A 19,667-nucleotide genomic window follows, 5' to 3' on the forward strand; every position below is an offset into this window, starting at 1 on the left:
GAATACTGAAGTGGTTTGCCATTCCCTTCTCCAGTGGACCACATTCTGTCAGCCCTCTCCACCATGACCCGCCTATCTTGGGTTGCCCCGCAGGCATGGCTTGGTTTCATTGAGTTAGACACGGCTGTGGTCCTAGTGTGATTAGATTGACTAGTTTTCTGTGAGTATGGTTTCAGAGTGTCTGCCCTCTAGTATTTAAAGAATAAATATTGGGTTGGCAAACTAGTTCGTTTGGGTTTTTCCATAAGATGTTGCAGAAAAACCAAAACAAATTTTTCGGCCAAGCCAACAACTGGTAAATTCTATACTGAAAGTACATCAGCCCTATATTTATCACAATGCTTCCTTAGATTATAAGCAACATGTACCAGGTAAGTGTTTTTATCCTTTTATTTCTCTATTTGAAAAAAAAGAGTCTCTATAAAAATAATTCATTTGAAATTCTTTAATTAGGTATACATTTTATATCCAGCTCGAGTACTGGAATATGTACTCACAAGTATCTCTCTTTCACTCAGAAATACAGGAGTGTCATTGTGGTGCAGCTATCAGAGTCAGGTGCAAAAGCCTTGGGTGGAGCATACAAGCTAGAGTGTGGAATGATAGGGAATTATTAAGACGTGCTTTTGAGGAGTTCATAGTAGGAGAGAAGCCTGCATCGTAAGTGTGAGATTACAACAGAGTGTGATAAGCATAATGATAGGGGCATGTAGAAAGGGCTGTGGGAGCAAAAGAACTCTTCCCAAAGGGGCTAGAGGGCATCGAGGGAAAAGGACATTTGAACTGCATCTTCAGAAGTCAAAATTCAGCCATGTGTAGAATGCTGGCTAACGCTCTTTCCCATAATTCCTCTGATCAGATGATCCACCTACGCATGTTCTGTGGCTTCTCTGTCATTACATGATTTCATTGTCTTCCTGTGTGTCGCTGCACTGGGGCTTCATGCATTCCAAGGGCATCTCACATGGCAACAAAAGAAAGAGCGGAACTGAGGACCGAGGGCCTTGCTTGGGGATGTAGCTGTTATATGGAGCCCTCTTTGCAGTCACATGATCCTTGTTTCTTCCTATAACATGGGAGAGTCTTTCTTTTTAGGATTCAGCGGCTCAACAGGTTTGGAAGGATTTGGTAAGGGGATGCCTCCTTGAGTTCTATTGCTTGGAGAAGATAGGAAATTAAGCAAGTCAAATGGCAAAGGTAAAACCACTGTGGAAGGTTTCTCTGTGGACAAGGATTGAAGGGTGTGCAGGTACCGAAGCTGAGCAGCGGCTGGAGTGCCTGATAGAATCTCGGCTGCCATCCTCAGGGACTCGGAGGCGGCCTTCTCCCCTTCTGCAGCGATCATCTAGACAAGGGATGCGAGGAAAAACAATGTGTGATTTTTCTTCTTTGCTTCATGAAGGTTTTAATCCTACTTAGGGTGATTCAACAGACAAGCACTAGTATCTACTATGGGACAGGTGCTGCTAAGCACAGGGGAGCAGACTGCCTTTTTGCTTAAGATCTTGATCTAGGGAGAGAGATACACTGTTGATTATAATGGGCTTTCCAGGTGGCACTAGCGGTAAAGGATCCACCTGGAAGTGCAGGAGATGCAAGAGGCTCAGGTTCAAATCCCTTGGAGGAGGAAATGGTAACCTACTCCAGTATTTTTGCCTGAAAAATTCCATGGACAGAGGAGCCTGGTGGACTACCATCCATGGGGTCACAAAGAGTTCATTGTAACTTGGTGCAGAATTTGTTAAGAGCAATAAGTGTTAGGGGAATTACTATGTCTGGTGGGCCTTGGAAGAGTATTAGGGTTTTGCCATTTTAGAGGAAAGGTTGGCCAGCATTCCAGGCAAAGACATGCAATCCTGAAAGAATGACTCCCAACTCAGGTTAGCATTTCAGAAGAAAAACACAAAAAAGGTCACCACCCAAATGTCCCCTTAAAGTGGGCAAAGGGAACTAGACTCAAAGATCTAGAAGCAGCTCTGCCCAGAGGACTGCCTTCCTCCCCATCTTTGTCCACCAATGCTCCAAAGTTATCCATCCTCTTGGTAGTATGGATTTTTGCTTACCTGCTTTCTGTTCTTTAAGGGGAAATCTGCCTCCCCTTCAGCCCTCATTTTCCTCTTCCCGACCCCCTTTCCCACCCACACCCAATCCTCTGGTAGCCACATCTTCTCACTGGCACACCTGAGCAGATGCCATGCGTGGCACAGCCTCCCCTGGGCTCTAGAGATGAGGGAAGTGTGCTCTGACATGGTTGTCCCTCCAGAGCTTGCACAGAGCTAAGGATACAGGCCTGGGTGTCATTAACCTAGAGGGGACAGGTGACGGATATCACTCAGGGAGAGATGCCAGTGGGATGGAGTTCGGGGAAGATACCTCTAGGGAAAGAGAGTGAAGGCAAGACTCAGGGAGGAGGAGGTCACTGTTACCAACAGCATCAGAGAGAGGGTCTAACAGAGAAAGAGATGTTGCACTGGTCAGTTAGGAGGCTGTGAGCATGCCCGAGGAGAATAATTTTAATAGCGTGGTGTGTGCACAAGCCAGATTCCCCCCAGCGCCTGGATGGATAGGTAATGAGCGAAGGGGAAATCTTCTCCATGAGGAGAGTTTCTTTTGGATTTTCTGGAGCTCCTCTGATGCTCCTCCGCTGTGCGGGAGGATGGCATGCTCAGGGCTGGCTCACCCGCACTTTGGCTTGTCTTTGTGCTTCGGCTTCCACCGCCAATGAGTGTTGCAGCCCAGCTGGCAGGCGCACATCCTTACTGAAAGAGAAAGTGGGTGGGTAGGTGAGTGTGCAGAGCAGCTTTAGCAGCCAGAGCTTTCAGACAAACCTGCCACCTTCTCTACGCTCAGTTCATGATACATAGTGGACTCTGATTAAGCAGAGTGCGCCGCCCTAGACCTCTGTGCAGACAGTGGGCAGAGAAGAGGGGCTTAAGCATCATTGCCTCCAGTGTGGATTTTTATTATCACTGATGCTGTAGTAGAGCTGTGGTTTTCTCTTTACAAGTAAAGCAAATTTTGTGTTGCTGTATTGGGTTGGCCCAGAAGTTCGTTCGGGTTTTTCCATAGTATCTTACAGAAAATGTGAATGAACTTTTTGGCCCACACAACACTCTGATAATTTTCCCACTTAAAGTTTAATCTGAATTCTGGCTACTAAATCTGAATAATGAACAACAGCCTTGAAGAGCCATACTATTACTAATGAGGGAAGTCATCTAAGTTGACAAAAGAGAACTGAATCAAAAAGGGTAGAACTGATCAAGTACTTAATGTACTGGAAAAAAGATACAAAATTGGATTTTTCCCCCTGATTGTAACTATAAAAAGTACATAGAAAACAACTTGGCAGTTCCTCAGAAAGCTAAATATGGAGTTACCAGATGATCCAGTAATTTCACACCTACGTATATAACCAAGAGAAGTGAAAGCATGTTCACATATCAACTTGCACATGAATGTTCATTGCGGCCTGATTAATAATGCCCCCAAAGTGGAAGCAACCCAAATGTCCATCAGCTGAGAGCAGATCAACAAACCATGGTATAGCCAGTCACACGATGGAATATTATTCAACTGTAAAAAGGAAGGAAGCACTGATTCATGCTACACCACGGAGGGACACTGAAAACATTATGGTGAGTGAAGGAAGCCAGACACAAAAGGCCACAGATTGTGTGATTATGTTTATATTAAATTTCTAGAAAAGCCAAATCTAGAGAGACAGAGAGGAGTCAGTGGCTGTCAGGGGCTGGGGGTTGAGGCAGAAATGAAGAGTTCCTGCTTAACGGATGCAGGTTTTCTTTTGGAAATGATAAAAATATTCTGGAATTATATGGTAGTGGTCTGTGAATATACTAAAAACCACTGAGTTTCAATTTTAAATGGTTAAAAATGATGAGTTTTATGTTATACGAATTTTACCTTAGAAAATGTTTAAATCCATAGAAAATATGACAGTTATTTACCCAGATGTTTATAGTGGTTGTGTTATAGTAATAAGATAATATGTAAATTTTTCTTCCAAATTTATGCTAATATGGCTACAGTACTCATTCAATGAAAATAACTTTTCAAATAGAAGTTTTTAAATAAGATCAAAATATTTCCCTTTATCATGTTGTTCTTCCTGGTTGATTTCCTACCCACATTTCTGTTCTCTCCACTTTGATTCCCCAAATACAGGTCACTGCATCCAAGGCAACCTGTGGAGGGAAGAGTTGAGACATCAGTGAGAACCTCTGGGTGCACCGATGGCCACTGCACTGAGAAAGCACACTTCTCCTGAAAGGCCATTGTGTCCTTCCCTTTTTCATTTTAACATTATAAGGCCTTGCAAAAAACTGTTTGCACAGTGCCACTCAACAAATACTTGTGGAATTAAAGATGGTGTGGTAGGCCGACTAATGGCTCCTAAAGACATCCCTGGAACCTGTGAATGTTACCCTAAAAGAAACTGTGCAGACGCAATTTAAGTTCAAGGCTATTAAAATGAAGGGCTTATCCTGGATCTTCCCAGTGGGCCCAAAAAGCAACTGCCAGGGTCCTTATAAGAGGGAAGCGTGGTTGGGATGGGGGGCATCTGGCTACAGAAGAGGAGAAAGTGATGTGATGATGCAAGCAAAGGCTGGAGTGCTGTGATTTGAAGACGGAGGAAGGGGCCACGATCTAAAGAATACAGGCGGGCACCCAGCGCTGAAAAGGGCAAGGAAATGGATTCTCCTCTCCAAACCTCCAGAAGGAAAAGCCCCTGCTAACACCTTGACTCTGGCCCAGTGAGACGTGTTTTGGATTTCTGGCCTTGAAACCGTAAGATAAAACTGGTGATGATTTGCGGTTTGTTACAAAAGCTATAAGAAATAATAGATGGTATGTTTGTTAAATTTGCTGTAAAATACATTTATTATTGGGGCTTCCCAGGTGGCACTAGTGGTAAAGAACTTGCCTGCCAATGCGGAGATATAAGAGATGTAGGTTCAATCCCTGGGTCAGGAAGATCCCCTGGAGAAGGGAATGGCAACCCACTCTAGTATTCTTGCCTTGAGAATCCCATGGACAGAGGAGCCTGGCGGGCTACAGTCCATAGGGTCGCAAAAAGTTGGACATGACTGAAGCAACTTAGCACTCAGCACATTTGTTAAATTTGTTCTAAAATGCATTTGTTAGAGAACCAATATTTTTAGTCTCTCTCTCATAGGATATTCTCTTCCATATAATATTCATTTATGGGAGCTTTCACTTCCTGTTTTTGGCACCTGTCTCCCCTACCTCCCCATCCCAGGAGTGGGAAGAAAATGAACTGTGGAAAGGAGGGGGAGGCATGGAGCAATAGGTGGGCCATACTCTTTTTCCTTTTTAACTTATTTCTGATGATTTCTTGGGGACTAGATAGCTTAGTACACTGGGAACCCTGAGAAGACTAATTTGAGGGGTTGATGGGAGGAAGAAATGTTGAACAATACAATCTTGCCGGTGGGGAAAAGGGAAGTATTTGGTGCAGTGCTTGGCTGTGCTTAGTCGCTCAGCCATGTCCAGCTCTGCGAGGAACAGCCTAAGAGGAGGCATGGAAACATAGACACACTGAATGCTGGAGAAACACTCGCTTAGAGTATCAGACACATCAGAGGAAAGCCGGCAAAGCTGAGGCTACAACAGTTGGGCCATTTATTCACTCATCCAAAAACCCAGTATCTGGCTGCTGTGTAAGAGCCCAGGACCAAGTACTGAGGACAAAAAGATGAATAAAATATGACCTCTGACAGAATGGAGTTCAAGGTCTGGGGAAACAAATGTGTAAATATATAAATTATAATTTAGCATAACAAGGGCAAGCTTGAATGTCAAGCATCTGGACCTTATCCATTATTCCTTGAGGAGGGATGAACAGAAAGAGAGGGTTGAAGGGAGGATAGAGGGGAGCACATGAGAGTGGTTTTTAAATTACAGAGCAGCAACTTCCCTGTGTCTTCTTCTTTTTTTTTTTCTTTTTTTCTTTTTTTTCCCCTGTGTCTTCTTGCTCTAACTTTCTCTCTTTTTAGCTTCTCTTATTTCCTGAATTCTTCCATTTTCACAAGGATGCTAATCCCAGTTTTATCAGTGATGAATTGGACAAGCCACAAACATTCGGACACCTCATTGTCTCAGCTGTGTCTGCCTAGGCCTCATCAAGAATAATCATTATCAGTGCCTTTGATCCTAATGTTGCTTCTGCTGGAGGTCTTCCTTTAGCTAGACTTGCTCATAACCTCCTCGAGGAGGCAAGGCACCCCACTCCAGTACTCTTGCCTAGAAAATCCCATGGGTGGAGGAGCCTGGTAGGCTGTAATCCGTGGGGTTGCGAAGAGTCGGACATGACTGAGCGAGTTCACTTTCACTTCTCACTTTCATGCACTGGAGAAGGAAATGGCAACCCACTCCAGAGTTTTTGCCTGGAGAATCGCAGGGACGGGGGAGCCTAGTGGGTTGCCATCTATGGGGTTGCAGAGTTGGACACGACTGAAGCGACTTAGCAGCAGCAGCAGCAGCAGCAGCAGCAGCAGCAGCAGCAGCAGCAGCTCGTAACCTCCTAACTCAGTTCAGGGCCTGGGCGCCTCTTGGCCTCAATGACAGCCTCCATCACTGATGGTAACAGCCGCTTGACTGGCCGGCTACCTAGAATGCTGCTCTGTTCTCATCTCTCTTCTGAACACCTCTGCCAACTTGTCTCGGTAAGAATCGCAGACACCCACTCTGGTTGTGAGCGAAGTTGCTGAGCTTGCTCTCTGCAGGGCTAGATGCTGCTGCTTGTGAGGCAGTTCTTGTTTTTCTCTCTTTTCACCCCAGCTCAATAAAATCTGGATCATTGGCTGGGTAATTAACCACTTAAAGGTCTGTGATATTTTGCCTCTTTTAACCTGATAAAGTTTTTCAGTCTTTATTATTATCTAACTTTGCTTGTTTCCCCAACTAGACTGTAATGTCCCCAAATTCATTCCGTATCATTTTTTATTCCACCAACCCCTCCTTCCAGCCACTGGGGGAGGGTGAGAAGCAAAAGTGTGGCAATGACTGACTAACCGCAGCACAGATGGGTGACTAGGACGGGTTCAGGGTCTGATTGGCAACCTCTTAACTGTCAGCTCCTTTCGGGATTGTACCTTTAACAGTGAATGCACGGCACATGGAAGATTCAGTAAATGGTCAACGAAGAAATGAATAAAAGGTAAAGGGATATTTCAACACACTTGGTGTTAAATTCATCTAAGTACCTTTACATCTTGAGCAATGCTCTTCCTCTCAAGAAGAATTTCAGTGAGGGATCGATGAGCTAGGAGACGCTTCATGGTGGTTTGCACAAGGAATTGGACGGCTTTGGACACATGAGCAAGACTGTTTAGGAGAAGAGAGGCATTTTCCATGCGGTAGTAGCAGACGGCATCTATCTCCATCACAAACATGTCTTTGGTTACAATCTAGGCAGAAAAAAAAATTTTGGATGACAGGCCTGATTCTTGGGCTTCTTTTCCACATAAGGATAGAGGGGTTAAATATGTCCAAAGGGTATTTTCTCAGAGACAGATAATAGTAAGAAAAAAAAAAAAAAGAGTAGTTGGCTCAGTCTGTAATCAAATAGACATTGAAAAAAATTATGGAGTTTGTATTAAATATACTAAACAACTCAATTTAAAGGAATCCTGTTATAAATCCTTTTGTAAAAATATCAGGAATAATTTTCTTATATGAAAACATCCAGTTGATTGTATATCAGGTCTTTTTAAACTGATGCCAAAAAAATCTGCTAAAAGAGCAACACATTCTGGGAAACCAGTACTCATGTGTATTGAGTGTATATTTAGAGGGCAGTTTATGATACGTATCAAAAGCCCTAAGAGATGTATGTGTACAACATTTCCTTTTTTAGACAAAAGGATATATTTTAAGGATTTAACTGTTAAGATGTGATTGACAGTATTGCTTATTGTAAGAAAAAATTAGAAATCGAGAGTTCCCTGGCAGTCCAGTGGTTAGGGCTTGGAGCTTTCACTGCTGGAGGTCTGGATTCAATTCCTGGTCTGAGAACTGAGATCCCATATCCCATGCAGTGCCTGTGTGCTTAGTCATGTCCGACTCTTTGCGACCCTTTGGGCTGTAGCCCGCTAGGCTTCTGTGTCCATGGGGTTTTCCAGGCAGGAATACTGGAGCAGGTTGCCATTTCCTCCTCCAGGGGATCTTTCTGACCCAGGGATCAAACCCACATCTCCTGTGTCTCCTGCACTGCAGGTGGATTCTTCACCCACTGAGCCGTCAGGGAAGCCCATGCCATGCAATGCAGCAGCCAAGAAAGTTCAGAAATAGTATCAACAGTAGGGAATTAGCTGAGTAAATTCCAGTTACTAAACTCAATTAGTTAAGTAAATTAATTGAGTAAAATCCACACCATGAAATGCTGTATGTCTATTTAAAATGGAGGTAGAAACATAGCTAATATATAAAAAGATGGTAATAGTATATTTTTGAGTGAAAAAGGATAGGTGACTAAATAGGTATGTATGGTATGATTGATATATATGATGTATATATGTATATATGATATATATATGATGTGTGTGTGTGTATATATATATATATATATACACATGTCTGAAAGTATAACCACATATATAAAAAAGTTTGAAGGATACATTCCAAAATATCAACTCTATGGGTAACAGGATTAGGTGTATGTTTTATTCCTTTTTCACATTTTATTATCTAAAATAAGCCTTTTAAACAAATATCATTTTTATTCACCTATCTGTTTGCCAAAAGAAAGAATGAGAAAGAACCTCAAATGGAAAGTAGGAGAGCATTTAGGAAAGGTGTATAAATCAGAATCAGAAACAGGAAAGTCTAGGTGTTAACTCAATATTTAACTTTTAATTGTGGTAAAATGAACAGAACATCAAATTCACCATCTTGACCATTTTGACATGCACAATTCAGTAGAATTAGGTACATTCACACTGTTGAGCAACAAGCATCCAGAACTCTTTTCATCCTGCAAAACTGAAACCCACTGAACACCTCTCAGTTCTCTCCTCCCCCAGTCCCCACAACCATCCTTCACTTTCTGTTGCTCTGAATCTCACTCCTCCAGGTTCCTCATACAGAAGGAGTCATACAGTATTTGTCTTTTTGTGACTGGCTTATTTCACTTAGCATAATTTTCCCAAGGTTCATCCATGTTGTAGTATGTGCCAGAATTTCATTCCTTTTTAAGGCTGATTAGTATTCCATTGTCAGTATATGCCGCATTTTGTTTATTCAGCATTGATGGGAACATGGATTGCTTCCACCTTTGTGGCCATTGTGAACTGATGTTGTGCACACAGGTATATAAGCATCTCTTCAATTAGCCTGCTTTCAATGCTTTGGAGTCTATACACCCAAAAGTAGAATTGGTAGATTATATGGTAATTCTATTTTTAATTTTTGAATAACTCTTTTCTATACTAGCTGCACCATTTTACATTCCCACCAACAGTATACAAGGGTTCCAATTTCTCTACATCTTTGCCAACACATTATTTTGTTTTTGTTCTTAATAATTGCCATCCTAATAGATGTGAGGTGGTATCTCACTGTGTTTTTTATTTGCATTTCTCTAATGATTTTAGTGATGCAGAGCATCTTTTCACATGTTTATTGGCTATTTAAATATCTTTTTTGGAGAAATATGTCCATTCAAGTCAAGGTATATACAATATATCATATATTGAGGGCAATCTTCTTTACTCAGTCATTCAATTTAAATATTCATTTTATCTAAAGAATACCATAACAGCAACATCCAGATGTATTTGAACAAATTATTGGGTACCATGCCTTAGTCAGGTTGACACATAAAATTAACTATCACTAAGGCCTTTGTCCATTTTACTTGGATTGTTTGCTTACTTGTTGAGTTATAAGGTTTAATATATTTTGGATATTAACCTCTTATAAGAGAGAATATTTGCAATTTTTCCCCATTCTATAAGTTGCTTTTTCATTCTGCTGATTGTATCCTTTGATGTATAGGAGTTTTAAATTTTGATGTAATCTTTTTTTTTTTTTCTGCTTTTGAGCAAGAATAGTCATTTTCTTCTAGGCCAGAATTGGTAGAGTGCTTAGCCAGGAAAAATGTAGACAGAAAGCAAAATCCCCCACTTGGCTTACCTCATGAAAGGGTATCTCCAAGGTTTGGAGACGAAGGTCAACCTTGTGGTAGGTATCCAGGCAGGGCAAAAAGAAGAAAAGGCCTAGAAAGGGAGGGCAAGGGAAGTGACAGGTGAATAGCTGGCATGGAGGCTGTTTGGGGTTCACTTTTTTGGTGTCAAGTTGAAGGCTGCGTCACTTTTCTTAGCCTCCATGGTCTATGCATAGACCATTGGGCCATCACACCTCCACCTTGTGTTGTGTTTGTTGTTGCTAAGGTTACTAAATAATTTGTTGTTCCATATGGGACATGTTTAGGGGTGAAAGGAAAGGACTACACCGGGACAACAGGCCCAATCAGGGATTATACCCAGTAAAATGGGCTGTATGGTCAGCTTGGTCATGGTGCTGACCTGTCCAGATCTTGGGTCACACATCTGTCTCCTTCATCAGATTTAAACTCTCTAACATGAATGTCTTATGCATTATTGTTAGCATTAGTGCCTAACTAGTGCCTTTTAGGTGCTCTATAAAAACCTAGTTTTTGAATCCATGTGTGTACCAAGGTGACCAACTTTAGAGCCAGCAACCTCGATGTGGTATTTCTTATACTGGGAGTCCCAGAGGTAATCAGGACAGCAGCATCATGATATCAGCCTCTGGTTGGCTAGTCAGTCCTCACCCACCCAGTATAATGTATAGAGTGCCTGGCCGTAGGTCCTAACCTACTTCCTGCTCCAGCCAGGGGGCCCTAGCACATGGCTGTCTGCATCCACTCTCTTTCGGTCGCTAGTGACCTGGTAGTAATGCTCTCTGAAGGATTTCTTAATAACTGGTGTTACAAATAACAGACTGAAAAATAAAGATATCATGAGTCAAGTCACTTCATGGAGTCTGAGGGCCATATTACAGATATACATGAATTGATGAAATTGGCAAGTTTCTTGCGGGGGGTGGGGTGTAAAGAAGATTGTTCTTACCAGGGCCTTTGGCTCGTCCAGGAAGCAGATGTCCCAGTCGGAATATAATTACTCTCTCATACTCCTGTACAACCTAAAGGGAAATGTAATACTTTTGAATTACTCTAGGAGAGAAAAATGAAGTCTTCAAAAGACCTTGGCATGACAGTGATTATAAGTATCAGAAATCTCTTGTTTTGAGAACCAAGAAAAAATTTCTCTTAAAACTTACATTTTCAAAAAAAAAAAAAAGCTTACATTTTCAAAATGTAGAGTTTCAGGAACCAATGAAAAAGTATATTGGCCATGTTAATTTTTGAGCCTGTGGATAGAATTTTGATTAGGACTCATGACTGTCTAAAAAATAACTGCTTCTACCAAATCAAAGAAATCATAGCATATTTAATCTTGTATTTTTGCTGTGACTGATGCATTAATAGCTTTTACATGAATTTCTTATTAGCTACACACAAACCTTATGGCAGCCATGCAGGTGCTCAGATCACCCTTCAAGAAGAGCCTGCAGCCAACTATATGTTGTCTGTAGGAGACACACTTTCTAGTCAAAAGTACAAATAGCTTGAAAGTAAAAGGACAGAAAAAACTACACCATACAGAGTAACCAAAAAATAGCAGGAATGACTACTCTGATGTCTGACAAAATGGAGTTTAAAAACCAACACACCAAAATGTTACTAGTGATAAAGAGGGACATTGTGAAATGGTAAAAGTGACATTGTGAAATGGTAAAAGTGTCAATGCATTAGGAAAGTATAACAACAGAAAACATGTATGTACCTAAAAATAGATCTCCAGCATATATAGGGCAAAAACCAAAAGAAGATAAAAATAGACAATTCAATAATAATAGTTAGAGACTTTACTATCCCACTGTCAATTGTGGGTAAAAGAACTAGACAGAAGGTCAACAAAGAAAGAAAAGATTTCAAAAACACTATAAGTAAACTAGACCTAACAGATATCTATGCATAATTCCACTCAACAATAGAAGAGTACATATTCTTTTTGTGAAAACATGGAACATCTCCAGGATAGACCATATGCTAGGCCATTTAAAAAAACTTCAGTAAATTTAAAAGGATTGAAACCACATAAAGTATATTCTCCTATAACAATGAAATGAAATTAGAAATCAATAACAAAACGATATTTAGGAAATTAAATCACACACTCTAACCAACAGGTCAAAGAATTTATCACAAAAGGAATTGAAAAACACTTTGAGATGAATGAAAACAAAGCCTCAAGATACCAAAATGAATGGGATGAAACTAAAGCAATGCTTAGAGGAAAATTTATAGCTGTAAATATCTATAATAAATGAGATGAAATATCTCAAAATAATACACTAATTTTTAAATATAAATTTATTTATTTTAATTGGAAGTTAATTACTTTACAATATTGTATTGGTTTTGCCATATGTCAACATGAATCCGCCACATGTATAGGGTTCAGGATGGGGTACACTAATTTTTTGATGCTAGAAACAGAAGCACAAACTAAACCCAAAGTAAGCAGAAAGAAAAAAGATTCAGTGGAAATAAATGCAATAGAAAATAGAAAAACATTAGAGAAAATTAATTGAAACCATAGTTGAACCCAAAGAACCATAGTTGGTTCTTTGAAAAGTTCAGCAAAATTGACAAATATTTAGCTAGACTGACCAAGAAAAAAAGAGAGATTAAAATGTTGAAATCAGGAGCCAAAGAGGAATGACAAAGACATCACTACTATCCTTATAGAAATAAAAAAGATTATAGATGAAAATACTATGAACAACTATACATGAACAAATTATATAACAAGTAAAATAAATTCCTAGAGTCATAAACTACCAAAACTGATTCAAGAAGGAAAAATAAAAGTGAAAAAGACCCAGAATTAAAAGATTGAATTAGTAGTTTAAAAATTTCCAACAAAGAAAAGTCCAGGGCCAGATGACCTCACTTGTAAATTCTGCCAAACATTTAAAGAGGAATTATCAGCAGTTCTTCACAAATTCTCCCACCTCATTCTCTGAGGCCAGGATTACCCTGATACCAAAACAATACAGAGACATCACAAGAAAGGAAAACTACAGACCAATATCTCTCATGAATATAAATGCAAAACTCCTCAACCAGACAACAAGCAACCTGACTCCAATAACATATTAAAAGGTTTATACACCCTAACCAAATGGGACTTATCCTAGGAATATATAGTTGATTTACCACCCAAAATTCAATGAATACAGTATACCACATTAGAAGAATAAAGAGCAAATGTCATGTCATCGTCTCAATGGGTGAAGAAAAGGCATTTGACAAAATCCAACACTCTCTTATGAAGATGAAGGAGAAGAAGAGGAGGAAGGAGAACTTGCATGAAATTGGCAACAGCCTCAGCAGCATCTGCAGCATTCCCACCAAAGACATGCTCTTCCTGGCAACTCCTGCCAGTGACTAAGAATGACAGGGATACAAGGGCCTGGCCATTTCTGTCCATTGTGAGACTCATCCCCGAGGCAAACTTTGCTCAGGAGTTCCCTTTCAGTAGGTCCAAGACTTTCTTGAAGTTGTCCCACAGTCTGAGGCTCCTTCTGTCCAATCCTTCCTTCCCCTTCTCAGATCACAGGTGTTAGATCTGCCTCATTCGCGGAAGGCTTTCCCTTCCCTACTTCCATTCTCAATCTTTCTTACAATGTCTCCCCACAAATCCTTTGAACTTCTAATTCCATCTTGGTATGTTCTTCCTGAACTGACACAAGTCTTCATTTACTTCAGGGACAGCTTCAGACACATGTAAAACCACCTGTGTGTGGATGCCAAGGTGCTTCAGTTGTGTCTCGTTGTGATCTATGGACTGTTGCCTGACAGGCTCCACTGTCCATGGGATTCTACAGGCAAGAATACTGGAGTGGGTTGCCATGCCCTCCTCCAGGGGACCTTCTGGCCCCAGGGATGGAACCTTCACCTCTTATGTCTCCTGGTGCCTGGTATTGGCAGGCAGGAGGGTTCTTCACCACTAGCGTCACCCATGGGCCCAAGATGTTTGTCATTCGTGATCTCCTGAAGCTGCCTGAGGTTTCCTGAATGTGTTAATAATAGGCACCATGACCTATTCTCGGGGAAAGCAATGGCACCCCACCCCAGTACTCTTGCCTGGAAAACCCAATGGACAGAGGAGCCTGGTGGGCTGCAGTCCATGGGGTCGCTAAGAGTCAGACACAACTGAGCGACTTCACTTTCACTGTTCACTTTCATGCATTGGAGAAGGAAATGGCAACCCACTCCAGTGTTCTTGCCTGGAGAATCCCAGGGAGTGCGGAGCCTGGTGGGCTGCTGTCTATGGGGTCGCTCAGAGTCAGACATGACTGAAGCGACTTGGCAGCAGCAGCAGCAGTAGCAGCAGCATGACCTATTCTGGGCCTGTCTTTGTGTTAGTATAGAGTGTAGATCAACTGGATACAGGTCCTGTCTTGGAGGGGCTCTCAGTCTAATGGCAGAGATTGAAGTGAGTGAAAGTTGCTCAGTCCTGTCCGACTCTTTGCAACCCCATGGCCTATACAGTCCATGGAATTCTCCAGGCCAGAATACTGGAGTGGGTAGCTGTTCCCTTCTCCAAGGGATCTTCCCAATACAGGGATCAAACCCAGGTCTCTCTCATTGCAGGTGGATTCTTAACCAGCTGAGCCACCAGGGAAGCCCAAGAATACTGGCGTGGATTGGGTATCTACAAACATTATACTTGTGGTAATTGCTAGAATGGATGAGAAAGGTGGGGGAGATGAGAGCAAAAGGAAGGGAATGACAGTCTGGAGGAGTCAAGGGAAGCTTCTCAGTTCTCTTTGAGCAGGTATAAAAGAGTAAGAGGTCTTCTGCAAGGTGAGTGGGAGTGAGCACATTCCATGCAGAACAGATAGCAAGTACCAAAACACAGAAATGAGAGTGGACATGGGGTGGTGAGTGAGAGACACCAGGCAATTACTTGTTAGGTCCTCATGGACTCTCACCTTTATGCAGAACCAGATAGAAAAAGGGAAGGTCACGATGATGAAGAGCAGCGATGTGAGGACAAGAAGCCACTCACAGGCTCCTAAACTGGAAGATTTGGTACCTTGAAAAAAGAAAAAAAAAATTATATTGGAACTTCACCACATTTACTGACTAGCGCCTCTAGCTCAGTCCCTGATATTAAGGTCGGATCAGTTTGTAGACTTTGCTGGAAACAGTAGAATGAGCTGGACGTCAGTGTGCTCGTTTCCCAGAACCTGTCTGTGTGACGGGCTTTGGGGGCTGACAGAAGGCGGAATAGGTTCCTGGAAAGGCAGCGGTGGGCACCCTGGAACAAGCCCAGCATCTGAACATGTGGTCTGGGCTCCAGTTCTGATGCCACCGTTTTCTGTTCAAATGGCCTTAAGCAAGGCACACAACCTCTCAGTTTCCTCATCTATTCCAGGAAATGCTATTCATCACATGACTATTTCATAATAACTGTCTCATGGGATATTTCATATCTGGCATAAGGATGAAATGACATATACACATAGAGGCATGAAACTGTTTTCTTTTCTGTGTGTGGTGGTGTTATTTGAAGCGATTCAAAACACGTGTCCAGAGGTTTATCTTCCCTGAAATTACAACCCCGTCTATCACTTGCCCCAATAACTGAAATTTCTGCATGAGAGCCCCTTCTTGTTTTCAAGTCGTTTTTTGTTTTTGTTTTTGTTTTGGCTGCACCCCACAGCTTGTGGGATCTTAGATCTCCCTGACAGGGACAGAACCAGGGCCCCCACAGGGAAAGTTCCAACTCGTAACAACTAGACTGACAGAGAATTCCTGGGAGCCCTTTCTTTGGGTAAAGGTGTGGATCTTTAGACAATCTCTGAAAATCACCTTTGTGGGGTAATATTAGCCCATCTGTGCCTATAAAAAGGTGATAAGGAACTGGAGTACAGACCATCCAGGTTGCTTGAGTGATAAATGAAATGGTGTTTATATCAGGGAAAGTTCATCTCAAGAACACAAGCTTCTTAGGGCCTTGTCTTATTTACACTGTGTCCCAGGACTGGAGTAGTGCCTGAAACACACATTCAGCAAATAATTCTTGAATGTAGAAAGGAAGGCGAAGTGGATAGTGAAAATGATTTAAATGCAATAGTTACAGAAATCTCAAGAATTTTAATCTTTAGGTACTAGAATATTGGCCAAAGGGACACTATTTATCAGTTTAAAAAAATCTCATAGAGAACTAGAAGGTGACTTAAGATTACAAATGGTAAGTAGTCTATTTTTAAGAGAAGGGATGGAAACGGATAACTAATTAGTGGGCCTGAAGATTTTATTTCCATGCTGGGAAAATAACTGGAAAGGTCATCACCAAACTGATGTGCAGATTAATTGAACAGGGCAGATAAACAAGATGCACAAGCACAAAACTAACCTCAGTGCTAGATGCCAATCTGTGGTGGTTCCCAAATGGTGTCCCACAGAACCCTAATCCCACAGGGTGCTCCACAGATCAAGAGTTCCCGGAATAAATGAGTTTAGAAAATACTGTGAACGGTGTTCCCCTCCTGGAGCTCCCAACAGTCATGGGCGTATTGAAGCTAAAAAAATCCCTTCAGCAAAGAAGCCTTCTTAACTTTGTTTAACCTAGTATTTCCCAAAATTTGACCAGGTGATGTTTTCTCCAAACAAATGCATGTTCCATGGAATTTATTTCTCATGCAACCTGTTTGGGGAGAGATGACTCTATCAGCATCACATTGGTTTTTACAATATTCTTTCCTGAGAGCAACAGTAGTGTTCTTGCCATGTTTAAACACGTTTATAATAGTATTTCATTTGCCAGTGATAAGCATGGTAAGTAAAAATAAATAAATGCACATACAGACAAAATTTACATTTTCTAAGTGAAGAAAGTCCTCAAAATTCCTTCATGTAATAGTTAGGGATATGAACAGAAAACTAATATCTATACCCAAATATAACTTATACGTTTTACTAACAAAGCATTTTTCTCTTAAAATGAGTTCCTTGAACATCCAGTTTGTTAGGTTTAAATAAATAGTGAAACATGACATGTTAAAGCCAAAAGAGCCTTTAGATACGCCGTAGTGCGAGAATCCCCTACATTTCAATGAAGTGAAGCTTCTTTTTGTTTCTCCCAATCTTAGGTTGCCTGGGAGAAATGTGGTGCTACATGAGGAGGAGAGGGGGTATTGCTGTGTCTGTGGGAACCACAGAAAGCTCCCAGTCAAGGACTCAGCAAGCGGGTCTCATCCTTAAGGTGACCCGTCCACTTGGGGGGCCACTAGCTCTAGTGACCTTATAGCTGAAGAGACTGAATGAGGCCCACAGTATGAAGCTACTAGCCCAAGGCCACCGCTAGTTGGGGGCAGTGCTGGAACCATGACCAGAAATCAGGCAGAGCACCCTGCAAGGATGGGCTTTTCAGTAAGACTTATTCTGAGATTCTGGCTTCTCTAGTTTCCACCTGTAGGTCTTGGGCAAGTAACTTAACTTCTCAGCATTTTTTCTTATCTGTGCCTACTCAGTAAAGCACTTAGCTTGTGCCTGGCACAAAGTAAGAGGTCCAAAAATGGGGCTCCCTTCCTTTCCTACCCCACCCATATGATCTGAAGCATAATACTTACTCAGCATTAATACTCACAATACTAATGACTCACAATACTAACCTCAGCATTAATGCAGCAGTGAATCCAATAACCCTTTAATAATCAGAAATTTCTGATCCATGAAGAGGCATCAGGTAGGCAAAACAGCATTAACATGGTCAACATAAACCAGAGCCCAACTGCTGGAATATTTCTCAAGTCATAGCTTTCAATGCTACAGCATATAGGGAAGTGCTGCTAGCTGGGAAATGTTAAAATTTTGTAGTCAGCAGAAAGTAGTATAACACTACTCCTTATTTACCTTCCTTTAAAGTTAAACCTCCTTTATCCTATAATTAAGGTAATGAGTTTTTATCTTCATTCATCATAAGATGGATTGGAGTCAGGGACTTCCCTGGTGGTCCAGTAGTTAAGATTCCACCTTCCACTTCAGGAGGCATGAGGTCAGTCCCTGGTCAGGGAACCAAGGTTCCACATGCCACAGAATGTGGCCAAAAATTAAATTAAAAAAAAAAAAGGATTGGAAGCAGATAAATTTGCTCCTAAGAGTTGTTTCACCTGCAGAAGCCAAAGAGACCCTTTTCCCTGTGATTCCCTCCCTTTGGTCTAACTTGCCTCTTTTAGCTTGCAAAGATTCTGCTCTGAGCATTTATATGTATATTCTTTCCAGGCTTTGTGTAAGATAAGCACTTTGAATGTTTATCTTAGCTCATTTTATGTGAGCTCATTTTAATGTTTATATTAGCTCATTTTATCCTCACAATTACCCTCTGCAGTGAGTACTCTTGGTGTCCCCATTTGATAGATGGGTAAGGCTCTGCCTATGATCAAATGGTTAACTGAAATCTGGCTTTTCTTTACTTGGCTCTATGTCTCTACTTTTTAGAAAGAACGATCAGCGCAAGGAAGGTGTAAAATGCTTTTAGGTTAAGTCTGATGAAGAGTCGAGAAAAAGCTACAAACTACCCTGAATCATCAGCTCCTGCATTTCTTAAACTAGGGGCCCACATACTCTTCCAGCCACAGGAGCAGCTGCAAGGTTCCTTCGGCATGTTGGTCCCCAACCTGGACCACACTCCCTGCCACCTCCCAACCGTGGCTGACCCCTGCGAACAGTGGTATTCGGTGGATGTTATTTGTATTTCTTCTGATGCATTTTGGTCTCCACCACTGGTGGGTCAGCGGGTCCTAACTCTCTGTCTTTCATTTCCTGGGAATCTGAGCAGGTCCAGCCGGCTGCTCTGACCTCTGTAGCTCTCAGGGCGGTGACTCGTTGCACCCTAACTGACATTTCTTGGGTACCACTTGGAAAGACCGCACCCTCTCCCTGGGCCTCAGCCTGCCCGCTGTACCTTCCTCGGGCCGCTCGCTCTCCAGCAGCGCCACCACTTCGGTGCCGTCTTCGCCAGAGCCCCGGACTTCATCCACGTCCACCACAGTGGCTGCCGGCGCTCGGGGCTCGCCCGGGCTCCCTGCCCGCCCGAGGGCCGGCTGCTCCGGCTCGGCATCCCGGCGCCCGCGGCCTCGGCCGCCCCTGTCTGTCTTCGCCCTTTTGCTCTCCTTGTGCGAGGAGCCGCTGCCTCTCCTGTGGGCGTCTCTGGACGAGCTCCGAGCCCTCTTCTCCATCCTCAGAGCGACCTGGCCCGGGAGTGCGGTTCCTGCGGCGTCTCTTGGCAGGGATGCACGCGCCTCCCTGGGGGAGAATATAATGACCCTGGGCGGGGGCGGGACCCCAGAGGTGTGCGGGCGGGGCTCTGCTCAAGGTGAAACACGACCGCTGTTTCTCAGCGGTCAGGGCGCGCCGCCCTTGAGACTCGGTGCCACCTTCAGCAGTGAGTTTGTGTGAGAGCCCGTGTGCCAGGTTAAAACGTTTTAAAATGTGTTTCTAGAGACGAACATTTGAGCTG

At 42.4% G+C, this 19,667-nt stretch overlaps 1 protein-coding gene across 1 annotated transcript; it reads right to left on the bottom strand.

Moving 5' to 3' along the window:
- Positions 431–19,460, bottom strand: NPHS2 (NPHS2, podocin). Its single transcript, XM_018060657.1, has 8 exons — positions 19,113–19,460; positions 15,133–15,236; positions 11,136–11,208; positions 10,177–10,259; positions 7,248–7,451; positions 4,150–4,205; positions 2,681–2,759; positions 431–1,345 (listed from the first exon to the last, which is right to left on the bottom strand). The coding sequence occupies exons 1-8, from the start codon at positions 19,384–19,386 to the stop codon at positions 1,067–1,069; spliced, it is 1,152 nt and encodes a 383-aa protein (XP_017916146.1). The 5' UTR covers positions 19,387–19,460; the 3' UTR covers positions 431–1,066.

The sequence above is a fragment of the Capra hircus genome, chromosome 16, assembly GCF_001704415.2.
Source record: "Capra hircus breed San Clemente chromosome 16, ASM170441v1, whole genome shotgun sequence".
Classification (NCBI taxonomy): Eukaryota; Metazoa; Chordata; class Mammalia; order Artiodactyla; family Bovidae; genus Capra; species Capra hircus.